This window comes from Haliaeetus albicilla, chromosome 2 (assembly GCF_947461875.1).
Source record: "Haliaeetus albicilla chromosome 2, bHalAlb1.1, whole genome shotgun sequence".
Taxonomy (NCBI): Eukaryota; Metazoa; Chordata; class Aves; order Accipitriformes; family Accipitridae; genus Haliaeetus; species Haliaeetus albicilla.
The window spans coordinates 3,304,126-3,329,952 of record NC_091484.1 but is presented as its reverse complement, the minus strand read 5'-3'; the positions used below and the strand labels follow the sequence as shown (position 1 = coordinate 3,329,952).

The 25,827-nt window shown below is 38.4% G+C and overlaps 1 protein-coding gene across 11 annotated transcripts; it reads left to right on the top strand.

The window, feature by feature from the left end:
* Positions 1 to 537: 537 nt before the first annotated feature.
* ARFGAP1 (ARF GTPase activating protein 1) lies at positions 538 to 25,827 on the top strand. Of its 11 annotated transcripts, none has more exons than XM_069803354.1 (15): positions 538 to 618; positions 870 to 1,001; positions 4,613 to 4,676; positions 5,604 to 5,713; positions 7,207 to 7,378; positions 8,581 to 8,681; positions 9,449 to 9,538; positions 10,201 to 10,297; positions 13,009 to 13,065; positions 14,082 to 14,114; positions 15,470 to 15,499; positions 17,365 to 17,421; positions 19,428 to 19,487; positions 20,706 to 20,782; positions 21,279 to 25,827. In XM_069803354.1, the coding sequence occupies exons 3-15, from the start codon at positions 4,617 to 4,619 to the stop codon at positions 21,631 to 21,633; spliced, it is 1,299 nt and encodes a 432-aa protein (XP_069659455.1). In that variant the 5' UTR covers positions 538 to 618; positions 870 to 1,001; positions 4,613 to 4,616; the 3' UTR covers positions 21,634 to 25,827. The 11 variants fall into 11 exon arrangements, with proteins under 11 accessions (XP_069659455.1, XP_069659463.1, XP_069659423.1 ...); XM_069803362.1 differs by lacking the exon at positions 538 to 618 and adding an exon at positions 625 to 770; XM_069803322.1 differs by lacking the exons at positions 538 to 618; positions 870 to 1,001 and adding an exon at positions 2,538 to 2,704 and having other exon boundaries at positions 9,452 to 9,538.

The following is a 25,827-nucleotide window of genomic DNA, read 5'->3' as shown; positions in this document are numbered from 1 at the left end:
TGCGCTGAAACGAGCAGCATATTGTCTCTGTGGGATTCATATATAAATGCTAAAGCGTTGCTCTGTGTCTACAGCTGACGATTAAAAAGAAATTAGGGATAGCATAAACCGTTCTCCGGGCCTAGGAGCAACCCGCCGCCTCAGCTGCAACGTACCCCCCCCACCTTCAGCTCACAGAAATAACTGACTGAAAAAGATCCCATAATGCGATATATTTCACTTTTAGGGCAATCTCCCCTCAGAACACCACCACCCAGCGTTGTTTTTGTGTGTTTTGTGTTTTTTTTCCAGTGTGGAACTAAACTGAGCGGAGGGGCACACCGAAGTTCCCCGTCAAGCTTTATTTCGGTTTTAGCTTGCTTGAAACAAATCCCTTTCTTCACCGAAGTTTGAGAAGACAGTATTTTGACTGTTTAGACCCTGAATAACTTCAGATTTCTCTCATGGAATGGGGGGGTCGGGGCCTCGGCCGAAGCCCCGACCCCCAGGCCGGGCCTTAGCGGGTTAAAGCGGGTACCCACAATGCCTTGCGGCCCTGCAACGTCGCCGGCCGCTGTGGGGAGCAGCGACTGCGCCGTGAGGCGCCGGGCGGGACCGGGACCGGGACCGGGACCGGCGGTGCGTTACCGGGCCCCTTCCTCGGGTTGCTGTCCGTTATTTTTCGGAGAAATTCGGCCCTGAGCTTTTTCAGCCGTAGCTCCGTGCCTCAGCGTCCGCCCCGCTTGGGCCCGGCTCCCTGGGCTGTCACACAGGACGGTCCCTGGGGGAAGGTGGTAGTGCCAGGCTGGCGAGGCGGGGAGGAGGCCTGAAGCTCTCCTCACGACCGCCTTTCCTTCCCTCCTCTTCTGTCTTTTTTTTTTTTTTCTTAGAAAGGAGAGGCCGGTGTGCTCGCCGGGAATCCGGCCATGTTCTGAAGGAGGCCTCCAGGACTCAGCTTGGATCCAGATATTGCAGGTGTGCGTGAAGAAATTGCCCTCCTTGCGTCCCCCGTGAAGCTCTTGGTAAGGCGGCTGCGCTTCCGAGTACGCAAAACTGCACGACTTTAAAAGTATGCAACAGTCCCTGGTATAGATGTGAAAGTCAACCCTGCCTGCGCCGTGGAGATGGGTGGCAGCGTTTGGTTCAAAGCATTTCTTCAGCTGACGAGGCATCTGTGGCCTTTTTGCCCTGGTGAGACCCATAGGGAAGTTTCAGGACCATGAAGTCATGCAGACAACGTCACCCGCTTAATCTTTGTACACTGAATTGCAAAGCTCTGTGCAGGCTGGCTGTGTGAATTTGCTGCTACATCAGAGGAGCAAAGTCCTATTATAGCTCGTTTCCACTTAAAAGTGTCTAGTGCCACTTCTGCCTTTTTGCTTGCTTTTAGCAACCTAAAGATTCCTAACATGAAAACTCATATGGTGCATGTGTAGTTTTCGCTCTGGAAACAGATTGTTTGGGAAATAAGGGCGTGAGATTGGTCTGTGTGAAGCTGTCTATTTCCACCTTGGACCCCTTAGTCCAAAATATTTCTATTCATCAATGAAAACTTACTCCTAAACTAAACATTTTCTTTACTGCTCATGTCCATTTACATCAGAGCAAAACGATACCTATTTGTTTAAGGTGGCTGCACAGTTGTTACTTTAGTATTTACTCCTGAAACTTAAAGAGCACAATGGCTGTGTGCCTAGTCAGCTAGTAGGGCTCAGCTTTTAGGTGGTAAACAACGATAATTTGATCACTTACAACTTTGTGGGCAAATACAGTTGAAAATAGACTAGGCACCTCTAAAGATGTTGCCTACTAGGAAGCTTAGAGCGTGACTCTTTTTCCTTGTCCCCCTTCATTTCTAAATGCTTTGCTGGAGGAGAGAAAGGTGAGAAGCTGGTGGCCTTAGTTACTGCCTCCTTTTCTTGGATGATGCTGTACGGATGAAGTTCTGCCTTCCCACTAGACAGATGTGGTGATTTGGTCAGGGAACTTGGTGCTTCTGCAGTGGGCATGTATTCAGATTGCAGTTGACCAAAGTCTTTCTTTTAAAAGGTTTTTATCAAAAAACCAGTTATGGCAGACCCAAAGGCAATTGCTTCCTCTGTCAGCTTGGAGTTGGAGATCTGAAACTCATGCTGTATGTAAATGATGTGGATATTGGCTGTTGTAGGATGTATGTCTCATTCTGGTCTGTAGAATATTCTTGGCGTATGCAGAATTGAAGTGGGAAAAGGCTTTCTTGTTCAGCTCCAGCAATGATCGTTTGCCATTGAGGCTGGAAGGCCTTTGCTCTGGAAGGCCTGCCTCTGTTTGTTATTCTGAAGGAAACCCTGGGAAAAAGGAGGAAAAAATGTTAAAGGAGGGATAGCGGTAAGGGGGGATGAGCAGCCAGCCAAAGAGAGGGACCTTGTAACTTGTCCGTAATGTACAAGGAGTCGCTGGGGAAATACAGCGCTGAGGAAAGGGAGTTGGCATGCAAAGAGAATATAACAAAAATGGCAAAGAGGAGGGCCCAAAGTATGCACAATTGTCTGCCTGGCTATTACTGCTAAGTTATTTACTTTATTTCTGTACTGCAGAGGAAGGATTTTCCCTTCTCTTGACAATGACAAATAGTGGAATTGAAGATGTGGACTTTGATTCATGTAAATGTGTTTATGGCCTCTGTTTAGGATATGAGCAAACATATTATATGTGTAGCGCTACCTCCCTCCTCACATGCACATGAGTAAGTTAGGTAAAATTTAATGTTGTTACTGGAATGCTATTGGAGAAAGTGTGTTTCATTATACAAGGGTTGCTTGCCACACTTCTGTTTCCTTTTTCTGAAAGTTACACAATTTCCATTTGACAAGAATAATTCTGTTCAGTTTTAATTTGATGCAGGGTGACTGGAAGATCTTACTGTTAATTACAGTAACCTTTCCAGTCTAAACCACTTTTTTCTCACAACTTACCTGTTTTGTCTAATACAAATTAAGAGCGAAAGGTAGCATATTCTAAACGTCAGTGAAAACACTGTTCCTTAAGTTACACAGAATTATGTATTTGTCAACAAGATGTTTACAAAGGAGTAAGTGCTTTAGATAAAAGGCAGTGAGTTCTGCCACGTATGACTTCTGCTTTTGACAATGATAATACGTAGGTACAATGATGAGCTAATTTCTTTCTGAATCATGTTGTCTTAGCTGGTGGTGTGTATCATTGTATTTATTGTACCGCTGTGGTTGCAGTTCACAGGAAGGCTGTTCTGCTTTAGAGATGTCTAAGAAACTGATGTTGTCACATTCACACAAATCTAATGTTTTCTTACCTGTAACATTTTTCTTTTTAAAATAGCGTTGCTTTTCTAATTAAAGATACGTTCTCGCTCCATTTCCTACTGGGTTGCGGCAATTTTATGTAACGCTTAATCATTTACCTTCTAAAATTATTGCAAGATTGTTAATCCTACTGATAATCTAAGGACTGATGACTGTTAAGTCAAATAGCACAGTGAACAGTTGTCAAAGACTTGAATAAAGGTGTTTCTGCCTCTCAGACCAGTATTTGATGAAAACACTGGCCTGCTATTTTTTGCTTCGTATCTTGACTGACCAATAAGCTTGACATTTAGTAGTTGGTGCAGTTTCTAGTCAGCCTGGTGACTTCTTTGCTTTTTATTATGTGTTACAAGTTTGTTTTCTGGAGCAGAAATGAAAGGATGGACTGGAAGTCAAAAGGAAGAAGAGATGTTATTTATTTAAAGTTAATTAAAATATTGTACTACCAAATTAGTTGGAAATGTGAATTCATTTTTTATCTAAATTGCAGTCTTATGCTGCACCCTACACTGTATTTATTTTAATCATGAGTGGTTTGTGTCCTTTCAGTTTTTCCAGGTTGTGTGCTGTGTGTGAGTCTCATATTTTTCTTAATGGGAATTTTATCTGTAGCTTGACACTGCTCCCTGCTGCTGCATTTCATGCTTCATAAAAATTAGAGTAAGATGATGTGGTCTGCCAGTGAGACATGACTGTTGGAATTAGAATTCTATTTTGTGTAAAAGTTCCCAATAATTGCCACCTTTGCTTAGAATTCAATTGATAAGCAAACTCAATATTTCTGGAAAATCATTATTTTTTGTATCTTCTAGTAAAGCGCTCTTTTAGCAAAGTGTTCAGCACTCTTAAGTGTAACAGTTTCTGCTATTTTTTGCTTAGGTCTATTTAGTTGTATGCAAGTGAGCCTGTGTAATTGTGCATGATTATTAAGTGCTTTCAGAAAGGGTAGTGGATGGGTCTGGGAGCAGCATCAAGTAAGAGTCTGTTTTGATACAACATATGCCATAGAAGAGTTCCCATGTTTATCACCCCTCTCCGCCTTTTCAGCTATGGCTGAATTACACCTTTCCAATGAACGAATGAAGATGACTAAATCCCTCAAAACGTGCAAAGTAAATGGAAAAGTAAGGTTGTGGGGTTTACGGTGTTTTGTTTTGTTTGTTTGTTGTTTCCCCTGCGATTGGTTGTGATTCAGTGGTTTAGACTGCAAGTTCTTTTTCATAGAGATGTGCTTGTAAGGTACTGAACATCTTACCAATATCAAATCCTTGAATGTGACTTAGTTTTTTGTTTTTCTTTTTCTCCTTTTGTAGAATCATGGCAAGTCCAAGAACAAGGAAAGTTCTCAAGGAAGTCAGAGCACAAGATGAGAACAATGTGAGAAAAATTATAATCTTCTTTAGATTAGTTTTGTAGAATTGAAGTCTCTTTTTACCTACTCCAGATGTATGTTGTGGTCTACTACAGCTATCGTCTTTATAGCACTAGTATGGCTAACTAATGGTAACATATAAATTTGGATATCTCGTATTTGTGTTAGTTCCAGTAACTTTTATTCATATATGTATTATAATACATTGCTGCATATTTGGCACAAGTCTTTCAGAAGTTCTAGTAATGCTGTAACCCCTGGAGTCTCTTGAATAAGTGATGTCTTGGGTACAGCTTAATTAAAATGGTCTGTTTCAAGTAGCTTGATTATATGCTACCTTAAATGTGATGGCCCATGGACAGCTTCAGTTTTATTTATATCAACCCATTAAACCTTGAATGGTGATTCCGATCATAAGAACTTAAGTTGTTGCACTGTATGAGCAATAAAGCTATTTTTAAGAAAAACCTCTGTTCAGATCTATCATTTACTGCCAAACTGTAGTATGACTGAATAAATGTTCCGAACTTTATATGTTGCATCTTTATTTTGCCAAGGAAACCTCAAGAATTCAGTTTGGTTACTCTCTCCTCCTTCAAGACAATATGGAAATGAAATCAAGTTGAATTCTTTGCTCGTTAGTTTCAATTTGCTCATCTGTATTTCCTCGCTGGTTTTTGGTAGTTGGTACAGTAATTTTTATAATCCAAGTCAGGCAAGTTAATGAGTATTTCTTTCCACACAGCATAAATAAATATTTGAAGGAAGCTTATGCTGTCAGGGAAGGTGTTGCCAAACACTAAGAACTCTCCCTTCTGAAATTATTTTGTGCCTGTAATGTTCTCATGATTTGACTTTTTGAGCTATACTGTGAATACTTCATGTGGACAAGTGATGGCTGAGTGTTACAGATAATTGTTTTTCTCTCGCAGGTCTGTTTTGAATGTGGTGCATTTAACCCCCAGTGGGTGAGTGTGACCTATGGAATTTGGATCTGTCTTGAGTGCTCAGGAAAACACCGAGGCTTGGGAGTTCACCTCAGGTCAGCCTTTCAAGCAGACGATGGACTGAGTTGGGTTACCTCAGGGTGCATTATGGCTGTGAACAGAATGTAACATTTCACTGGCAGTTTTGCTGCATGCTCTTCTCTAAAGTGAGCTTTACTGTCTGTGCCTTGTCTGTAATTAGTTGGGGTGTGTGCTGCACCAGTGCAGCTATGTTATGCTGAGTTCTAGAAAGCAATGTCTCTAGCTACACCTTGAGGTTTTGCAGTGGTGTTTGGTGATACCGTGCTAGTCCTTGTACTCTATTCTTCTAATCTTGTATAATCTTTATCAATTAAAACTGAAGTAGTGCTAGAGCAGCTTGAGAGTTGAGCAAAAAAAAGTCACAGTATGCTTACAGAATGTTTCTGTAGTGTATGCAAATGTATAAAACAGTTCTGTTCAGGAGATTATTTTTTTTTGTAATGATAGTTTTTGTTTTTTCCAAGAAGCATACTTGACTGAGACGGGAATCTATGGAATAAGAACTGTTATGTGTTCTGGAGACTCACAGTGTTTGTATATATAACAGGGGCAGAGCATGCTATAGTTAACTCAAATGAGAAAGGGAGAGAAAGTCTAGAAGGGAAATCACCAAAGCAAGGAGGCCATTCAGAAGTATGTGCTTTGCTTTTCAAGGTGTGATTTGAAGCTCATTAGTGAGTAGAAATTGCATAGGGAATGAGAGTTTGGAACTATTTCATATGTTACATGAAAGAAAAAATGAAATTACTGAGATAAGGATGTGATGAAGGGTATTTCTTTAGGGACAAAAAGAAAGAAATTGGTCAAGATACAAGTTTTAAAGAGCCTTCTTGAGGGTGATGTCTCACTCCCCCCCCCATGACCTTGTATTTAACAACAGGGCACTGTTTGGGTTTTCTGTGTTTTTGTTTTGTGGGGTTTGGTTTGTTTGGATTTTTTTATAATATAGTTTAATGAGCAGTAGCAAGAATTTATGGCTCGAAGCAGAGTTGAGATGCCAACTGCAGTCATAAATGCCCTGGGATGAGGTCACGTTATAGGCTAGGCTGTTTTAAACCGTTGAGCTGTCAGTAACTGATGGTCATTATGAGCAGAAGCATGGAATATGACAGGAGCTGTCCTCGCAGGTCATTTAAGTGTAACTATGCAAATAGACAGGAAAAGAAAATTGCAGACTAAAGAAGTATGGGAAAAGTTTGTTTTATGTAGTTGGTTAGGTTAATTTCTGGACTTGAAGAAAGTTGCTTTTTCCATCACTTGTCTTCTGTTGACTGTCTTTTAAGTGCCAATAAATGGCATGATTTTAGCTTATTTCAGTGCGGATTTGACCACCTTCTTATGATGATCTATCTTTCAATACTTGGAGACTGTTCTTTAACATGTTTATACTCCCAGCTGTTGAGATAGGTTGTGATAAGCTGTGGGGTTTTTTTGTCCCTGCTGATATAGCAGGAAATTATAACAATCTGTGATTTTTATTTTATTTTTTTTAAAAACTGCTTTTCAGTTTTGTACGTTCTGTAACCATGGACAAATGGAAAGATATTGAGCTGGAGAAAATGAAGGCTGGAGGTAATAGCAAATTTCGAGAGTTCTTGGAGTCTCAAGATGACTATGATCCCTGCTGGTCAATGCAAGAGAAGTACAACAGCAAAGCTGCAGCTCTTTTTAGAGATCAGGTAAGTTCAATTGTGTGTGTGTCCTCATCCCCTACTATCTGAAAATATCAAAGTACTTTGTAAGCACTTGTTTTTGAAGGGGGGAAGGAAAAGTAGCAACCTTTTGAACCTCTGCAAGGGTTCTTGAAAGGCATAAGTCTTAGTGCTTCTTCCCAACTCTTGCAAGCATTTTCCTTAGAAGCTTTCTTTTCTGCATTTAGCTGAGGTGGCTCAGATTTTCACTGCTGCAATTTGTTGCAACTAGTTAGTCAGCGGAGCTGTCCCAATCCGCAGTAGACAGTTTACTACTTCAGCAGTTCAGTTTTATCTGAAGTGGTTGTTGATAAATCTGTTGTGTATGTAGTAACAAAATGGTAAATTAATTTGCCAAATGAATGAACAAATAAATTAGTAATTGTAATGGCATTATCATTTCGTGGAGGTTTGGAATTTCTAAAAATGAAATGACAAACAGCTTGAACTTGTGAGCTTAGAGATTTACAAGGATACTGTATTTTTATGCTGACCCTACCATGGAAGTGGTAAGAGGGTATGTTCTGTGCTCATTGGGATATCCATGCAGCTTTGAAGTTTGTTGTATGTGTTGTCTCTCCGCATCTTTGTAAGTTGCTGGGAATAGGAGGCAGTTGGCTAAAGTGGAATATCCTGACGAAAGCAAAGAATTCGTAAGTTCTGTGCTGTAGGCCTTTTGGTATGTGAAATGGGAAACTATGGAGTTTCTGTGGCAAGGCCTTTGGAAATTTTATATTAACTTGCTGAATTTATGACTTGGATTGGAGGAGCTGTATGGAGTGAAGAGATGAAGTTCAGGCCTTTTGTTTGAAGGAGGCAGAGAGAACAGTTACATTCTGTGTGTGTTTTAGCCACCCTATGCTAGAAATAAATCCACCTCTTTCTTCTCCATTATTCCGTGATTAGTGCTTACATCTCTTTATTAATCTAGTCTTTCCTTTGCAAACCAAATTTGCCTGTTTGGAAGAAGTTGCGTAAAATCAGTTGCCTGAAATAAAACCAGTGTTCAGTTCAACATTACTAGCCTGAGATTCAGAAAAAAATCAGTTTCTTGTGAAAACACAAATTAATTGGTCTATGTAGCTGGCAGCAAATTGGAAAAATGACTAGTCCTCACTTTGCAGGACCAGTGTATAACTTGTTTGAAAACTTTGATCTAGCATTGTTGATTATTTTCCTGCCTCTTCTAGGTAGCTACAGTAGCTGAAGGCAAGGAATGGTCCATTGAAACTTCTCCTGCCAGGAACTGGACCCCACCTCAGCCTAAAATGTCTCTCTCTTCCACTCATCGGTATGTATTCTTGTTATCTAATGCTGATATAGGTACAGCAGGATCAAAACCTGATGTTTGAATGCCTGCTGGTTTTATTCTGTTGATGGTGTTGTCTGAACTAGCATTTCTTTTGCTGAAGTTAAGGAAAATGAGGTAGCAGGGCTTTAATTTCTGTAATAATTCCCACCTCCTTCACCTGAACCTTAAACCATGGCAGAGTCAAGTCAGCAAGAGCAGAGGACAAGCCATGCTGTTTTTATCTTGACTTGTAATTCACCTGAGACTAGTCATTGTGTCAGTCACACATAGTGTGTCACTGCCTTACCTTAACTGCAGTGCCGTTCCAGTTTGTGACTGAATGCCAGGGAAGAAGAAACAGGCTGCTTCCTTATGTTGCCAGTTACTAAGGGGAGCATCAAAGCTGGACTGCAGCACTTTTGTTTTTCTGCTTTTGCATGTAGTGTTTGTTATTCTTTGCACTAAAGAATCAAGTTAACTGAAAAAGCAGTTGTAAATCAAGCGAACAAGTGCTTCATGCCTGACCATCATTCAGCAAGTTCTGGGGCTAGCTGTAGTCTTAAGTAGCATTGTCTGTGTCTGGGTCTACTCTTGCTTTATTCATTCAATACTCCAGTGGCTTTTAGTGGTTGCATTAGAGTTCCCTACTTGATAGACGAAAGAAATAATCAATTTTGCACCTGTATTATGATGATATATGTCAAGCTGCACTGCTGAGCTAGTGGTTTTTGCTGCCTGCAGTTTGATTCGTAAATCTTTCATTTCAGTAGTTCTGCTGGACAATCTCAGACTGCAACTGCCTCTTCTGACAAGGCATTTGAAGACTGGTTAAATGATGATGTCAGCTCTTACCAAGGGTAATGCAATATTTATTAACTTTTCAAGTGCCTGGCTTTCTAGCATAACAAAGAGTTGGATGTTATACTACAGCTACACAACTGTGGTCCTGATTCATTAGTTAAGTTACACTTGTTTAATAACATATGATAAAGAATAAGATGAAGGAAAGTGCCTCTTAATGCATTTGTGTAACAAAAATGTTTGTATAGCACCAAAGAAAGAGATTGTAATTCAAAATGTTACTGTGGTGGGCTCCAAACTGGGGACTTTTAGTGTGTATAGTATCTTACAGTGATTTGAGTTGAACAGGGGTATTTATAAAGCTAACACTATTTTCTTCTGTCTTTCCTTTTCTTGTTTTCATGTATCACTTTATTAGGATTTACTCAGACTTCTGATATCAGTGATCTGTTAAACCTGGAGAATCATTAAGACCGCATTAGCTTGCGTAGGGGACACGTTAATTTGCAAGGACTCCCCAGTGGATCCTTGTTGGTGTTATGTCTTTATGAAGTGAGGGGTTTTGTATTTTGGGTGCTAGGTGCTTTAGGACTTTTTTCCAGGTGTATTTTGAAGTCTGTTAAACAATTCTCATTCTTCCATGCTTTTCAGTTTTTGTTTAATGGTTTTAATGAAGGCATGCTAATACAGATACTGTTTATTCATCTTCTTATGGTAGTGGCCAAGAGAATCGCTACGTGGGGTTTGGAAACACAGTAAACCCTCCGAAAAAAGAGGATGACTTCCTGAATAATGCTATGTCTTCATTGTACTCGGTAAGGAATTGCTTGAAGCTTTCTGTGACCTGAATTACTATTTTCTTCTATTTTATCCTGTTATGGGAGAATATAAATGGAGAAGAGAAACTAAAGGCTGCAGGTAGATACAGAGAGATGTAGAATATTGGTTGTATTCTTAGAGTGAAGAAGATACCGGTGGACTTTAAAAGGCAAAACGAAGGGAGAAACTTGAGCAAAACTTAGGAATTATATCTGGTATCAGTTTATAGAAATAAGAAAATTAGGATATAGCAATGGATTAAGAATTATTACACAGCAGGGCTTGGAGGGGAAAAAAAAAAGTAATTACCTGTTGGGAATAGCAGTTAGGCTGGTAATACTCTAAATAGCTTAACCATATTGGGTATGTTCAGTGGAAAACAACTGAAATGTGTGTGTACATGGGTGCCAGAAGCCCTGAGTAGTGATGAAAACATTTGAAATACTTGTGACAGGGTGTGAAGAGATAACAGCATATGGTTGAACAGTTGTCGTGATTAAAGTAGAGATAGTGAAAGATGCATTGTTGAAGGAAAATGGGAATAAAATTGGAGGCAGTCAGAGACATACTGGTGCTTTGATAGGCTGCAAAGTAACAGTGCTGAACAATATTTGGGATTTGGAGTTGCTTTGAAATACAGTAAGGTTTTCTACCAGGGTTAGTGGCCAGTAGTTTTCTGTAGAGCCTCGTCAGTCTAAGTATCTACACGAGGTTCCATTGTTTGTTTTTTTTGTTTTTTTCCTTAAATAATTTCACTAGAACATAATAAAAAAAGCTAATGCCTGAGCCTTTGAACAGTATTCCAGGTGATCCCACAGGGTGCTTAGTATACGTCTGATGATATTTTCTAGGTATGTCATAGATTGTAGGCCAGAGAGTTCAGGTTAGAAACCACATCTATAATGTATTGCAGATATGCTAAGACAGCAAAGGAGACATGACACTGTGTTGTCCAAGTTACTGTCAACTGTTATTTGAATACATGATCCTATTGAAACTTATGATTAAAATGCCCCCTTGTGACCACAGATACATACTACAGTGCAATTTTAAGTTATAGTGAGACTGAATATTTGCATGCATATTCATCCTGCGTATTTTCCTTCCACTGTGTTTGATTGTTTTTTTCTACACATCCTACATTTATGTATATACATTATTTTCTGCTGTTGCATAGAGGGCACATTTTCTGAGAACTCACACCGACTATGCTATCCAACTTGATCTGTAAGGAACAGATGTAATGGCAGTTTAGGTTTTGTCTTGAGTCCCTTGAGACTCTGCTTAACCTAAAACCACAAGACACATCACTTTGCCTTTTTTGCAATTGGTGACATAATCATCTTTCAGTGTTTCAGCATGGGACAAGAAGGGTAATTAATGAAGAGAGTTCAAAAGGATAGGCAAAAAATACTTTTTGCTGCTTTTTTTAAAAGATGTTTCCTCAACCCAAATATGTGGTGTAGTCAAATTAAGTAGAAGGGGTAATGAGAAAAAGATTTTGCCATTCACGGCCTTTGTATGGAAATCTACCCAAAAGGTAACATGTTACCAAAACATCCACACTTTAAACAGAATATCTACCCTTTGATGGAAATCAAATTGATAAAAGGCAGTGGTAGACAAAGATATTAACCTTGCATTCGTAGCACTGTGTTTACAAGATTCTGTAGCACAGCTTAAAATTAGGGGGTGATGATCTGCAAAGAAAAAAAAGACTTCTATCTGTTTCTTCATTCGTTATTATATACAAGGAGAACCACAGACATGTTAAAGTTTGTTTCTGTTTTTTATCCATTCAAGTATGGTGGGGTTTTTCCCCACTTGTTTTACTTGTTTGGGCAGATGCTGGATGAATGAGTTACTTACAAGAACTGAAATCTGAAGAGTTGTGAAGTGATTTTTAATGATTTTGGTAAAAAAAAAAAAAAAAAAAAATTAATCATTAGAATCACTGTCCCACTCTACTTTCTTTTAGCTGGTTTCTTAATCAGTGTCTGACAATCAGTAGTTAGAAGAAATCTTTTCTGATTCATTACAGAAAAGTCTTTTAAGAAATGGCCAGTGGTTTTCAGATCTTCCAAGAACCAATAAGGCAAAATAAAGCTTTGTTTCTTTTGTTTTTAAAGATAAATTTTGCAGGAAAGAAGCAGGTTGAAGCTTTATTATGAAACAAAAAAATGCTGAATGGGCATTTTATGAATTGCTGCCTCATATTTTTGAGCACTGATTCTTGTTTGCTCTTCAACTTTTGCCAGGCATACATTTTAGCTGCTCATTGTTTTGGTTTTTTTTATTTATTTTATTTTATTTTTTAGTTTGTTTCCGCCCCCCCCCCCCCGCTCATTTGCTGACAAGCCAATCTCTGTTTACTAAGGTTTTAATGTCTTTTTTTTGTTCTCTAACTTTTCTTGGGGGGGAGGGGGTGGGGAGGAGGTTTTTTTCATGTAGCCATTTTTAGTAGAATAACATCTGAAGCACCGAGCTTTGTTCAAATTGCAGCTGTTTTGACATAAATAATGGAAGTTCATTGCTATATTACAGTTAAGTGAGAGACTATAATTTTTGCTCTTACTAGTGTGTAGTTCTTATGACTACAGGACGAGCTGTATTGGCGAACATTTTGACTTAATTGAACGTGTGATACTGTACACTTGGTTATTCACTATTATTCACATAGCTTATGACATTCTCACTTTCTTTAAAGGGATGGAGCAGTTTCACGACTGGAGCAAGCAAAATTGCCTCAGCTGCTAAAGAGGGTGTAAGTAACCAAAATGTATTTCAGTGTAATTCTTGTAAACTCAGAGAATCTGTTAGTGTTCTAATAGTGATGTATGTTTAAAAGTATTACCAAGACAAACTAAATCCTGCTCTTTGTGTATCTTTGCCTATGGCATATAAAATAGATCCATATTGAATGCAGATCTCTGTCTTAACTATTTCTCACGTTTCTGAATGGACTTTTTTGTAAATTTGTCCACTGGATATAAGCATCAAGAAAGAACTCAACAAAAATTTTTGTTATCAAGCAGAAATTTTGGTCTATGCCAAGTAAGGCCAAATTGTGTTCTTCAGCAGGAATTTAATGCCAAGTTACAAACTGCTGATGGTTTTATATTTTTTCCTTCTTTTGACTTCTCTCTAACTACAGCATTTTTGTCAGTTTAAATAGAAAGCTTGTTGGGCAGAGGTTGTGCCCAGAGGGACACTTTGGGAAAAACTGAGGCATGATCTTCATGCTCTGCATGTTCCGCAAATTCATGCACCTAGATGACAATTATTCAACTAACTGTAGACTAAAACCAGACGAAATAAAAATTTACTACGTTTTACATAGATGATGGTGGAAAGCGATTCAATATTTTTGTGAAAATAATGCATTACAACTTTTTTCAGTTTTGCTTAGTATTCTTCCGAACTTTTATGAGCATAACAGTTATCTCTTAAGTTTAAACAGTTTAAGAGCATAACAGTTCTCTTACTTTGGGTGACGTTATGAGACACAAAAGTATTGATACTAATCCGCGTTGGCCCACCAAGGTCTAGCCTATATTGAAGATGCTTTCTTCCCCCTGTTGTAAGCTGAGAAAGACTGATGCTTCCTCAGAGCAATCTGGATTGCCAGAGGTGGCGATATGGACATTCTCAGTTCGCTGTGAAGTTCTGGCAAAGGTCCGTTCATCTTGGAGAGGATCATGCAGCATTTCTAAATCTGTGTATTTAAAAATCAAAGGTTTTATTCCTAGTAAACTTGAATGTATTTGCTTCTTTTCACAGGCTACCAGATTTGGATCTCAAGCAAGTCAAAAGGTGGTTATAGATTGAGCTGTCTTATTGACTGCATTTGGCTTTAAATGTCACGTATTTGCCTGCACCAATTGATTTAGGCTTGATTATCAACAGACCATTGTGTTTTTCCTTCATAGTGCACTGTAATTTTTAGGTTCTAGCTTTTATTTCCATGGGAATTGCAATCAACTGCAGTGATCAAATTAAGCAAGAAATAAACAGTGATACTCTGCTGTGTATAACTGTTGGGTGTATTGGAGAGGCAGTAGAATTAAATGCTTTAATTCATGCATGCTTGCAAACTTAAAATACCCTTATTTTATTTCTGTGAACCTTAAATGTGGTCCATCTTGAAGTAGTTTTCTTGGTGATAAAATATAATGCAAGCCATCTTTCCATTGCTAAAGCCTAGTAAGATACTACAAATGTGAACTGCTTAATATTGTTCTTAAATTAACTTGCTTGTGTGTATTTAAAAAAGTAGCAATTACAAAAGCATTTCCTCTTTCAAACTAGGGTTAAAAGAGAGATAGTCAGATGTGAATTACCCAGAGCTCTGACATCAGCAAGATCTGTTTGCATGGAAAAATTTTAAATTCAAATGTGAAAATGTGTAAAAGAATAGGATTCTTAATGTGCCAGAGTTCTGAGTGAGAGAGGGCTTACATATATTAATATATGGTATAGGGAGTTTTACTTTGACTTATAACTCTTCTTCTATGTATAGCATTACCCTGGCATGCTTTCTGATATGGGTAGGGTGCTATTGCTCAAAACAAATGCGAAACTGCAGATGTTGATGTTCAGACAGATGTATGCAGTAGGATATTAATACTCCAAATAGCAAGCCAAATTTGTGCATGTTTCGCAACAAAAATGTCTTGTCAAAGCACTCAAACTGATACTGAGAAGCTTTAAAGTATTTGCTGCTTGGCTTACGTAAGAAAAACTAAGTGTCCTACAAGTCTTCTTTCACCCCTTCTGGCAGTTTCCCTTTTAGAAAACTGTTCTTTCTTTAGTATTATTACCAAATGTAAATATAATATTAAGTGTAAAAGCTCATCACATCTACTGACAAGGACCACAGTAACATGGTGCTCTAGAGTCTAAGTGGTGTTACTGAAGCTTAAATTTTTTTCTTGAAACATCTGAACTTTTGTTCTGTAGAACAGATTTAACATCTTTTTGATGTAATATGTTGTTTAAAAGTGTATTTGGTGTCCAGTAACCAAATGTATTCACTGTTTGTCTTGTCAGTAGATGTTAAAGTTGGAAAAGGTTCATGCTACTTAACTTGCCTGAAAAAATGCTGCCAATTTTTTGCTAAAAGCTGCTTCTACCTTCCTTGCTCTTTCTCTTTTGCTGTCTGGGTAAAGTTTTGGGGCTACAAGCAGCAGCCAGAGCCGGTAACACCCTCACATATATTCTTGTGCATGGACTCCTTGTCGCTGTTCGTGCTGAATATGTGCATTTGCTCTTGAGCTGTCTTTTCTTTTTTGCCTTAAGTCAAATCTGTTTAGAATAATGTTGTGTGTTTCATACGGTAATGTTTCTTCAAACCTATTTAAAATAGGTTAAATTGGATAGAGATATCCAAACTCTGCACTCTCAGAAAACACACTGTACTTTTGTCCATGCTCTTCATAAATACAGATTACTTCAGGATTTCTGTTTGCATGTCTGATCCAGGAATGCAGTATACCAAGAACTACCCTGGGGTGTTGTTTGAAGGCAGACTCTTTAATAAATGCCCCATTATGTAGTGTTTATAATGGTGGTTAGGATGCTATCCTAAATTCAACAATAGTAAAGATGAAGAAGCGAATTCAGATGGAAACACAATTGTACCCAAATCTTTCCATATTTACAAAATTATGTGGTCAAATAAATGGGATAATATGAGAATTATTCCTGATTCTAGCAATGACTTCACTTAGTATACCTGAACTGTTAGTCTTAGTGTATTACACTCTTTATTATAGAACATAAACAGTTTGCCAGGTTTAATAGACTCTGAAGGATTTTTAAAAAAAATTAAAAATCCCCTTTCTTGTTTTTCTTAAGCGCATCTTAGCCTCACTTCCACTGGAAACAAGCCTTACGTGACTTGCATTCACGTTTCTTACTAGGTGGAAATGGGGTTACCTTTTGCCTTTGTCTTCTCAAATAACTTTTGAACTGGTCAGGAGTAGAAGTATTATGGGTAGAGAGAGTGGAGATCCTAGTAGTGCTGTGGCTAAGGGAAAAGCTTTTTAGACACCTGGGAATCTGTAGAGGGAAGATGCTCAAGGTGCTTCATCCCCAGGAAGAATATGAATGAAAGCTCACACCCTCACAAATGTTGGTGATAAGGTATAAACCCTTAGGAAATGAAACTTCATTAGGCTCTGCTAATGTTTAGGATTAATGTTTGCCTCGCAAGCAAATTGGCCCTTTTGGATTAATTGGGCTAATTCAGAAGAATCAGTATAACACAGCAATTCTGAAGAAAAGTTTAAATCAGTCAAAGGCTTATTATGGTAGTAGGGAAACAAATGGTTTCAAATGAACCATTTGCAAACCCTGCTGTCTGTGTCAATATCATCTTATGAGAGTAATTTTGTGACTTATACTGTGGGCTTACATTTTTGTAAGATGCCTCTGAAGTACAATGTCCTTGTACTTGTTCTGGATTGCAGTAGATTTCTGAAGTTCATTGTTTTCTCTCCCTGTAAACCTGGAGCTGTAAAAAAGATTACAAAAATCTTCCATCTCAGCTTTGCCTCTTGTGTATTGCTAGGGAACAATTGGGCTGTTATTAATAGATGGCAATTGCAGCACTACAAGACAGAAGAATTGGTGAAAAATTGGCCCAAAAGATCTAACTCTGCAAGTAATTCCATTAGTAAGGAAAAATAAGGGCGGATGAGGTCAGTTCTTCCAAATACTCAGCTGCAGGCATTAGCAAGGAAGGGGCCCATCTTCTAGGCTATTGCTGGTTGAACCATTGCTTCTGCTTCCAGTGCAAGATCAGACTTTGCTTGGACTCTGGGCATCTCTAACAACCTATTGCCATGTGCATCTGTTTTTAATTTATTTTCTTTTAATGTTTTCTGCAGCGCTGTACTGCGTGTCCTTTTCAGCTCATTCTGCTTGTATGAATCAAAGCTTAAGGCTTCACGTGTTTTTGGAGATACTGCTGAGAAATTAGCCTGCAGGAGATGTTGGCTGTGTTTTTTGTTTTTAAAAAGGAAAATATAACTGACTTTGTTTTTGTTTTGCTTTTAAATAGGCATCAGAGTTAGGTCAGACATTAAATGAAAATGTTCTCAAACCTGCACAGGAAAAGGTAACTTTGGAACTAGTAAATTACTTGCAGAACATGGTTATGCTTACTTAGGGAGTGATTGTTTCCTCCTACCACAACTGCCCAGTTTGTCAGGGCGTCCTTCTGTTTTTTCATATACTAGCACAGTAGCAAAGGGGAAACATGAAATAATTCAAAGCTAGCATATTACCAAAGAAGGGTTAATGAGGGTAATTTCCATCCAGCAATCTTTCCCATGTCCGCAAGAGTCTGTATTCTTCCCCATTAGATACTGTTTTGTACATTTCATGCTTTCAATAATGGAAGATGGTACAAGATGAAAATGCACCCTAAATGGATATAAAAATCAGTTATAAAAAAAACCCCAAAACTATTAGTAGTATCTTTGAGTGTTAAGTTCGTAGTATTTTATCCATCTGCCTGCCAGTACTGTTTTATTTCAGCTAAGCATCTTCAAGCAACTGTAGTTCATCTGCTGCCTCATTAGGGGCAGTAGAATTTGGGGCAAAGTCTATGTTTAAGATGAATGGGGTCAGTTTATCAATAGAAGCAACATGTTCTTGCAGCCTTTATTTGGTATTCGTTCAGAATATTCTAGTAGTCAGTTAAAATTAATACGCAAAGTGTGGTCTAAAGTAAAATTTTGATTAGCAGTTCTAGTTACTATGTCGTTTCTAGGAAACTAGTTTGAAGCAGAATTGCACCTTCCCTTTACAATTTTTAGTGACCATGTGGCTAATGGCACTTCCAACAGCAGTTGGAAGAAAGCACATGTGCTGACCTGAGTAAATACAGATAGTCACTAGTGGGCATATAAAAAAGCAAGGCAGTCCTCATAAGTGACTAGTGATCACTGATACTAGAAATTTTAGTCAAAGATTCTCCCTAGTGTCAAATGTTGCCTTCCTGTTTCATATGTTTAAAAAAATGTACTTTTACATCTTTCCCATTTGGCGTGCATTTATTCTGTGCTTCTAGAATTTTGGATCAGCTCCAAAATTTTGATGAAGTCTTTTCTGAGATGTGGTGCTCTACTTACCTACGTATCTTTCCCAAAATATATTGGTTTTGATAAAGCAGACTAATTTTGCTCTTGCAAGAGAAGCAGTACCACCACTTTGGGATATGGATTAATTTTCAAATTGAAAAGAATTGTTTAATCACATTACAAATTAATTTGTCTTGCATTACCTTTATTAATTCAACATTCTTTACATAGCATTTCAAATCACACGAGAAGACTCTAATTGGTTTCCTATTCCCTAGAATCATCCACAACTTATTTCAGAGTGCTTAGATGCATTATTTTCAGGGTTATTTTTAGGGTGCATTTCCTTGAGCTGATTTTTATTTTGTAGGACAATTTAATGAGGAATGTTGCATTCTATAATAAAAAGGTCTATTTCCCTTGGGATGTTGTGCTGTTAGGTCTAAATAAATGTTACTAAATAAGTGTTACTTTCTGAATTAAGTGTTCAGTGATCACTGCCTAGCACGTATATGGTTATATAAAGTCACTTGCTTTGGAGCAGCTGCCATTTATTAATTGGTGAAAGGCACTAATTGTATTCTGGTTGACCAAAGTTCAAAGCCTTTTTAATATTTAGATAAGCATGTATAAAAGAGAATAAAATGGATCGGATAGGTTTCTAATGTCTCCAGATCAAATGTTGTAGTAAAATGTATTTATAAAATGTCACATTTGTGGATTTTTGTATTGGTGTTTTTATGCTCAGCATTAGTGTAATGATACCTTCCTCTAACTGTATGTATATCAGTAGAAAATTCCCACAAACTTTGAAGGACTGAGGTTCACTCCATTAGAGATCACTGGACTTTATATGTCATTTTCTTAACTTTGTTAGCTTTGACTTAAGTATATTTTGATTAACTTTCAGTTTTGTGGTTTTTTGTTTGGGTTTTTTTTTACACTTTTTGTTTTTATCTGTTAAGCACAAGCAAACTTGTCTTAAAATTTCAATAATACGTTGTTTTATGACTAATTACCAATACTTTGATTCACATAGGTGAAAGAGGGGAAAATATTTGAGGAGGTCACCATGGGGGTATCACAGTTGGCCAGTAAGGTATGAAGTGGCCTGCCTGCCTTTGAGGAGGCCAAACAGTAAGCCAGTCTCCATATTCTTGTGAAGAGTTTGTAGTGAAACAGAATCACAATGCAGCTTTAGTCTCTGCTTGTGTTGAATACAGAAATTTTGAAAGTGCAATTTTCAGTATGCAGTGCTTCTGTTGGGGTGTTAAAAAGCTCTACAGGTATGATGATAGTCCTCCAATAGTTTCACCGAGGGCATGATGTAGAGTTGCAAGACAGCCAGTGTCCCAAAAAGAAAATATCTGCTAGAGAATATGGAGACAGCTTGCATTACATTTGTACGGTTAAACTTACTAATGTTTTGTACCTTTTTTCTTTGTCATCTTTTGCTATCATGGCTTGGTAATGTGGTAAGTTTTGCCTACAACTGCTAAGTACAGAAGTCCTGCACAATCTAGTACCTATTTTGATAACTTGTATGGTGTTATCTAGGAGGGTCTGTCTTTCCAGCACTGTGAAAGTCAGCTCTGGAAGCTCTATCATGTACCATCTTAGTGCCTTAAATCTTGGGAATATTTGAATAAAATAAGTGATGTTACCTGTTCTGTTTGGAGCCTAGCAACTTTAAGTCTGAATTCTGGGATTCATCCTCTGTATCTGTGCCTTAGAGTAGTAACTTCCATGGGTGTCACTTCAGAATTTGTGTTTCTAATCCAATGCCAGTTCAATGTAATAACTCCCAAAGGATTCTCCTAGCAGTAATGTTTGTTCTAGAGCTCATCTTTTGGCCTGTTTTCCATGGGCAGTGAAAGAATACTACTGAAACAGGGTGGAAGTAGTTTTGTAGAACAGTAGAAATGTAAATACTAGTTTCATGAATCATAACATCAAAACATCAGTGCTCTCATTAAGTTTAATTTTATGCAAGGAGTAATTCCAGCATTTTTGTCAAGGAAGTCTAGGGGAGAATTCAAAAGCGGTTATTGACAATGATGGCTGAAAAAGCTGAACTCAGCCTACTTTTCATGTCTTCCAGCAGCACAATGCTGTCAAATGTTTGAATGTATGTTCTTTACATCAACCATGTAACTGCCCGTCAAAAATATTAGTAAGTTATGAGAGAAATTTTTCTGATGAAATGTGTTCTCTTTATCTGAACAAGTGGAGTAATGTGTTGTGGCTCTTGCTGTTGGACTTGGAAGAAGTGTTGGTTCAGTCCGGATGAATGGAGTGTCTTTTTTTTTTTCTCTAGGTTCAGGGAGTTGGAAGTAAGGGATGGCGAGACGTCACCACTTTTTTTTCTGGCAAACCAGATGATAATTCTGAAAGGTATTTTTTTTGTTATTATTTTCTGTGTCTCTCTAAACACAAAATTTTATCTCCTGTATGTCCTCTGCAGTGTAGTAGTAGCAGGTAATTTTTAAATATGAAGAAATTATTCTGTCTTTGCTAGTAATCCTCCTGTATGTAATATGGAAGGAATTCAATCTAACTGTTTGTTTATGACAGTAGTTAAACTGAACAAAATAGTGCATGGCACCTTGATTTTAAATTTTTTCCAAATGCATATCCACCCCCCACCCCAGGCCTATTAGTACTTCAGGCTGTTAACAAAAATCTGTTCATTAGAATATAAGCTTATGCCATTCAGAGCAATATATTTAGTTCTTCTGCCTTCATCCTCAGTTTTTCGTTTAAGCAAGGGCCAGTAGCATTATAATTTTCCTTGTTTGTGGTCATTTATTGTTACGTTTGTCATAACTAATTTATTTCTACCTTCCTTTCTTCTCCCCCCCCCCCCCCCCCCCCCCCCCCCCCATAAAAGGCCAGCTGAGGGAGACAGCTACCAGAACAGTGGAGGGGAGGGCTACCAGAACAATACTGTAGATCAAAGCTTCTGGGAGACCTTTGGCAACTCGGATCCACCGAAAGCTCATAAATCTCCAAGCAGTGAGAGCTGGACCTATGTGGACAATTCCACAGAGAAGAAGAGCTCCGATAGCTGGGACGTGTGGGGCTCAGGAACAGTCTCCAACAACAAGAACAGTAACAGCGACAGTTGGGAAAATTGGGAGACCAACTGGGAAAACACAGGAGGGGAGAGCAAGACCAAAAAACCTCCTAAGGCAACAAAAAAGGCATCTTCAGCTGATGATGGGTGGGATAACCAGAACTGGTAGAACTCTGTTAACCCTGTTTTGCACAGCTAGGAAAGGGAGGCTATGCTGGCTCATTGAGGGGAGAAAGTTTTACACGCAACTGGAGTATCTTGGTTGACCTTACTGATCTGTTACTTTTGCGCTTCCCATTCATTCTCCTTTCTTCTATCCCGGTTTAGGACAAAAAAAAGTAGCATCTGAATCTTTTATTATATAAAGGTGGCTCTCCATTTTTTAAGGATAGTGATAAATATAATCTCCTTGCACTATTGAAGCTGGTTACAGTCACTTTCTTAACATGAATGTTCAAAGGAAAAAAAATCAGTGCAGGTACACTTTCATGGCACAATCTTGCATGTATAGGTTAATATTCATCCAGTCTTCATATAATTTGAGATGACCTGAGGTGTTTAATGCAAACTAAGGACAGGGTGTGTCTTTAAAAGATAGCCATTAAATAAGCAAACTGCAGTTGAATAGATCTAGTTCAAATGCCTTATGGATTGCTCTGATGATATTAAGTCTGGCAATTCAAGATGGTCTTTACGATACTTTATATTGGAGCTTTGTTTTTAAACTTTTATGAAGGTTTGTGGGTTTTTTTTTTTAGTCTTTTAAAACTGATTTTCTCCCCTTAGCATTAATAAGGAATCTAGAGCTAGGTAATTATTTGTGTAAACTCATAGCTTTGACCTGAGCTATCAAGGGATATCCAGAGTAGCTCTACTTGCCATTCTTGCTCAATGGGTTAAGAGTTTGCACAGTGCAGCACCTATAAAATGTAAAGCTGTGGTGTTCTCCTTCCTTACCTGAACCCTTCACCCAGTTTGAGTATTTTGTATAGTCTGTTTTTTCTCTTTCTTCCTTCTACCCGTGTATTTTATCTGTTCTGATAAAAATGAAATCTTTCTGCTGCTTATGGCCTTTTGGACTTCAATTTGGCAACTTGGCAGTGAAACAAATTCATAAAAAAGATTCCTGTAAGAAAAAATGGGTGGAAGATATGAGAACATTGAGGAGAGAGGCTGGCAGCAAGCCCCTTTCAAGATGAGTAGATGTCTGGATTTAATAGTAAAATTTAAATTAAGCAGATGTTTTCCAAATTAATCTTTAATATATCAAACTGTATCTCTGTTTCTATCGTGTATTTCTCCACATTTTCTTCCTGGATCTTGTTAAAGAAGCACTGTTTCAAAAACTTTAGAAACTCCTTGTCAGCATTAAGGAATTGGAGTAGAAGATTCAGTTATGTCTCAGTTTTGACCCAACGAATTGCTTTGCATGACGCAAACCATAACTTCTACAGAAGAATTGTGAGTTTAATGACAATGGTGTCCTATGTATCCCATTTTATTTTTTGGGGGTGTGTTGTAAATGTACACTCAGCCCAAACCCAGTCAGCTCACTTGAAAACTTCAAATCATGATGTCGTTACCTAGTCTGCTTTATTACCAGCATGGAGTTCTTTACTGTGGACCCTGTAAATCTTAATACATACCTAAAAAGCCTTTTATTTTTGAAATGAGTTAATTTGTTCAAGCAAACAACCAACCTAAGTTGTCAAAGTTACCTTAAATAAGGCTTCATTTCTTTTTCTCTTCGCAGAGGTTTTTGAGCTTATAGTAATATCAAGAGGTTAAAAAGGAAGGAAAATCATGGATCACCTCAAAAGTAGCAGATTGTAAAGGCTTAAGTCTAAGTAGAAGTAGCTCTATTTATAGCCTGATTCTGTATTTCTATTAGTAGGATCTTTCAGATGGTGAACAAAGTATTTTTCTAGTCTTCTCTAGTCCTGTCCTGCAAGAGTTGGGATTTCTCTTTTTCCCCTTGCTTCTCCTGATAGCGTGGTCTCTGTGAAGCTCGTGCAGCAGGACCCAGTGCTGCTCACGACCCAAGCACCACTCTAGGCTGAGCCATGCGAGGCGCTCGAGGCGTTCTTGCTGACACGCTGACCCTCTGGAAGTGCCGAAGGCACGAGAGATCTTGGTTTACAATGCTGCTTGTGGTACCACTGGCAGAAGTTTACAGCCTGACTATAAAACAAGGATTTTGTTCTGCTTTTTCTCCAGTTCCAGATATACCTTTGTCATAGCTTAATTGCATGTCAAATGTAACTTTGTATTTTTATGCATACACCTCTGTTGCTTACTTGTCATTTGTCTGCTGCCCAGTATGAAACTGTAATGCATGTACTTTGAAGGTGGTGCTGTGTAATGTATGTGAAGTGGCACTGCCTAGTCCTTGACTAACGGTTAGTCTTTGTGAAGTGTTGCAGTAGCGGTGACGGCAAAACGCATCCGATGGGTTGCACTGTCGGACTGCTGGTGTCTGTCTGGAGTGATGTGAAGCTGATTCAGCTTCCTGTATACAAATTTATTACAGTTTCTCTTTCATAAATCTCCTGAAATAGCTCGTAGCGGGATAAGCTTTATTTCGGACCATTCAATCAACAGTATTGTGATGTGTATGTGTACGTTCTCCTCAGCTGTGTGGTTTGCCTACGAGAAAACTGGTTTATTTATATATCACTTGCAGCTACAATTGGCATGAGCCATTTGTTTATTCTTCTGGTTTTATTTTTGTATCTCTTGGGTCTTTATGTTCTAAATGAAACTAAACAGCCAGAGCCCTACTCAGGCAGAAGCTTTGGGTAATAATTTTTCTTCCAGTTGAGGAGATGGTGACAGAACAGTTGCTGTCTCTCTTTTTGCAGTGCTGTAGAGATGCAACAAAATGCTACAGCTCCCAGAAGGGTGTTACTGGAAGATACTAAAAACCAATAACATGGCAGAAAAGTGGAACTACAGCCACAGAACTAGTGTGTCAACTGGTCTCAGTTTGACAGGCAAATTGGTATTTTTTTATGACTTGTCTGAATCTGAATCTTAACGTTTTACCGTGTCTTCCAGAGGAGAGGATGAAATGGGGGCATTTTCTTCTGCAAAGCCTCTGTTTTATTGGATTTTACTTTTTTTTGTGTAGATGGCTGAGGAGTTTCTGCAGTTTGGTGGAATGCATGCAATCAAGGTGCATGTGTGGAGCAAGTGTTTATGAATTAGACTTTTTTTTAATTCCCCCTCCTCTCCTCAAATCCTCCTTTTTTGGCCTGATCGTGAGCACTGTAAATAGAGGTACTGAGTGCAGCCTGCTGGAGCTGAGGCCACTTGTCTGAAATGAAGATACGGCCGCTGAATCTGAGTGAGCATGTGGGTTGGCAAGGTGTTAGTGTCACTGTGTACTTCACCTCTTTGGTGGATGAAGAGGGCTCCGCTTTCCTTTCAGTCCCATGCTGTGTATTATCAATTTTAAGTCCTACAAGCAAATTGCCAGGAGAGAGCACAGAGAGTGAAATGACTACTGCAACAACTGGACATTGCAATGTTTAGTTTAAATTTCCTAACGTTTCAGACGGGTTTATTCCTTTGTACGGCTTCAACTTTGGAAAATACAGAGCAGCTGGATTCCTACAGGTAGTCTGAAATAAGAAAAACTTCCAAGACATTCAAACTAAGTGCTGTTTGCAAAAGAGCGAAAGTCTTAGAGAGTGTTCCTGAACCAGGAACCTAATCTTAGGAGTTAGGGATTATTTTAAAATCTTTCATTTGTGTCTTGAAACCTGTTAAAAATTATAACATTTCAAGAAGTGCTTGGCCAGCTCTCCCTCATAGTTCAGACCTCAAGGATAATGCTGCTGCTTTTATTTTCCAGGCCAGACTGTGTAACATTCCATGGGTTCATAATGTATTTATCAGTGTAATGATCTGTGCAATAATTTAACGAGTGTAGGTAAAACCTTTGTTGTTTAATCCGGGATACATTTAAAGATACAGTGGTCCTCTTGAAGAATAGCAGTCTACGAAGGTATTTCAGTTCTCACTTTGGCAATACTAAATTTCAGTAACCCTGTTCAGAAAGGCTTGAGCAATCAGTGATTTAAACAGAAATCAAGAAACATTTTGATGTCCATTATTAGAGTTTGATTGTAATGTCTTAGTGACCTCTAGTTGTAGAGCCCTCTTTCATTTTCATGCCAGCAGAAACTTGGTCAGTATGGAGTACTGTATCTTTAATTTTCCTGATGTGTTTTTTGTGAAGTTCACAGGAATGGCAATTTCAGTGAACACTATTCATTGTTCTGTAGAGTGGTACCGGACTTGAACTGCAGTGTCATCTTCTAAAGAGCATTATAATAAAGCAAAGAGATATGGAGCAGAA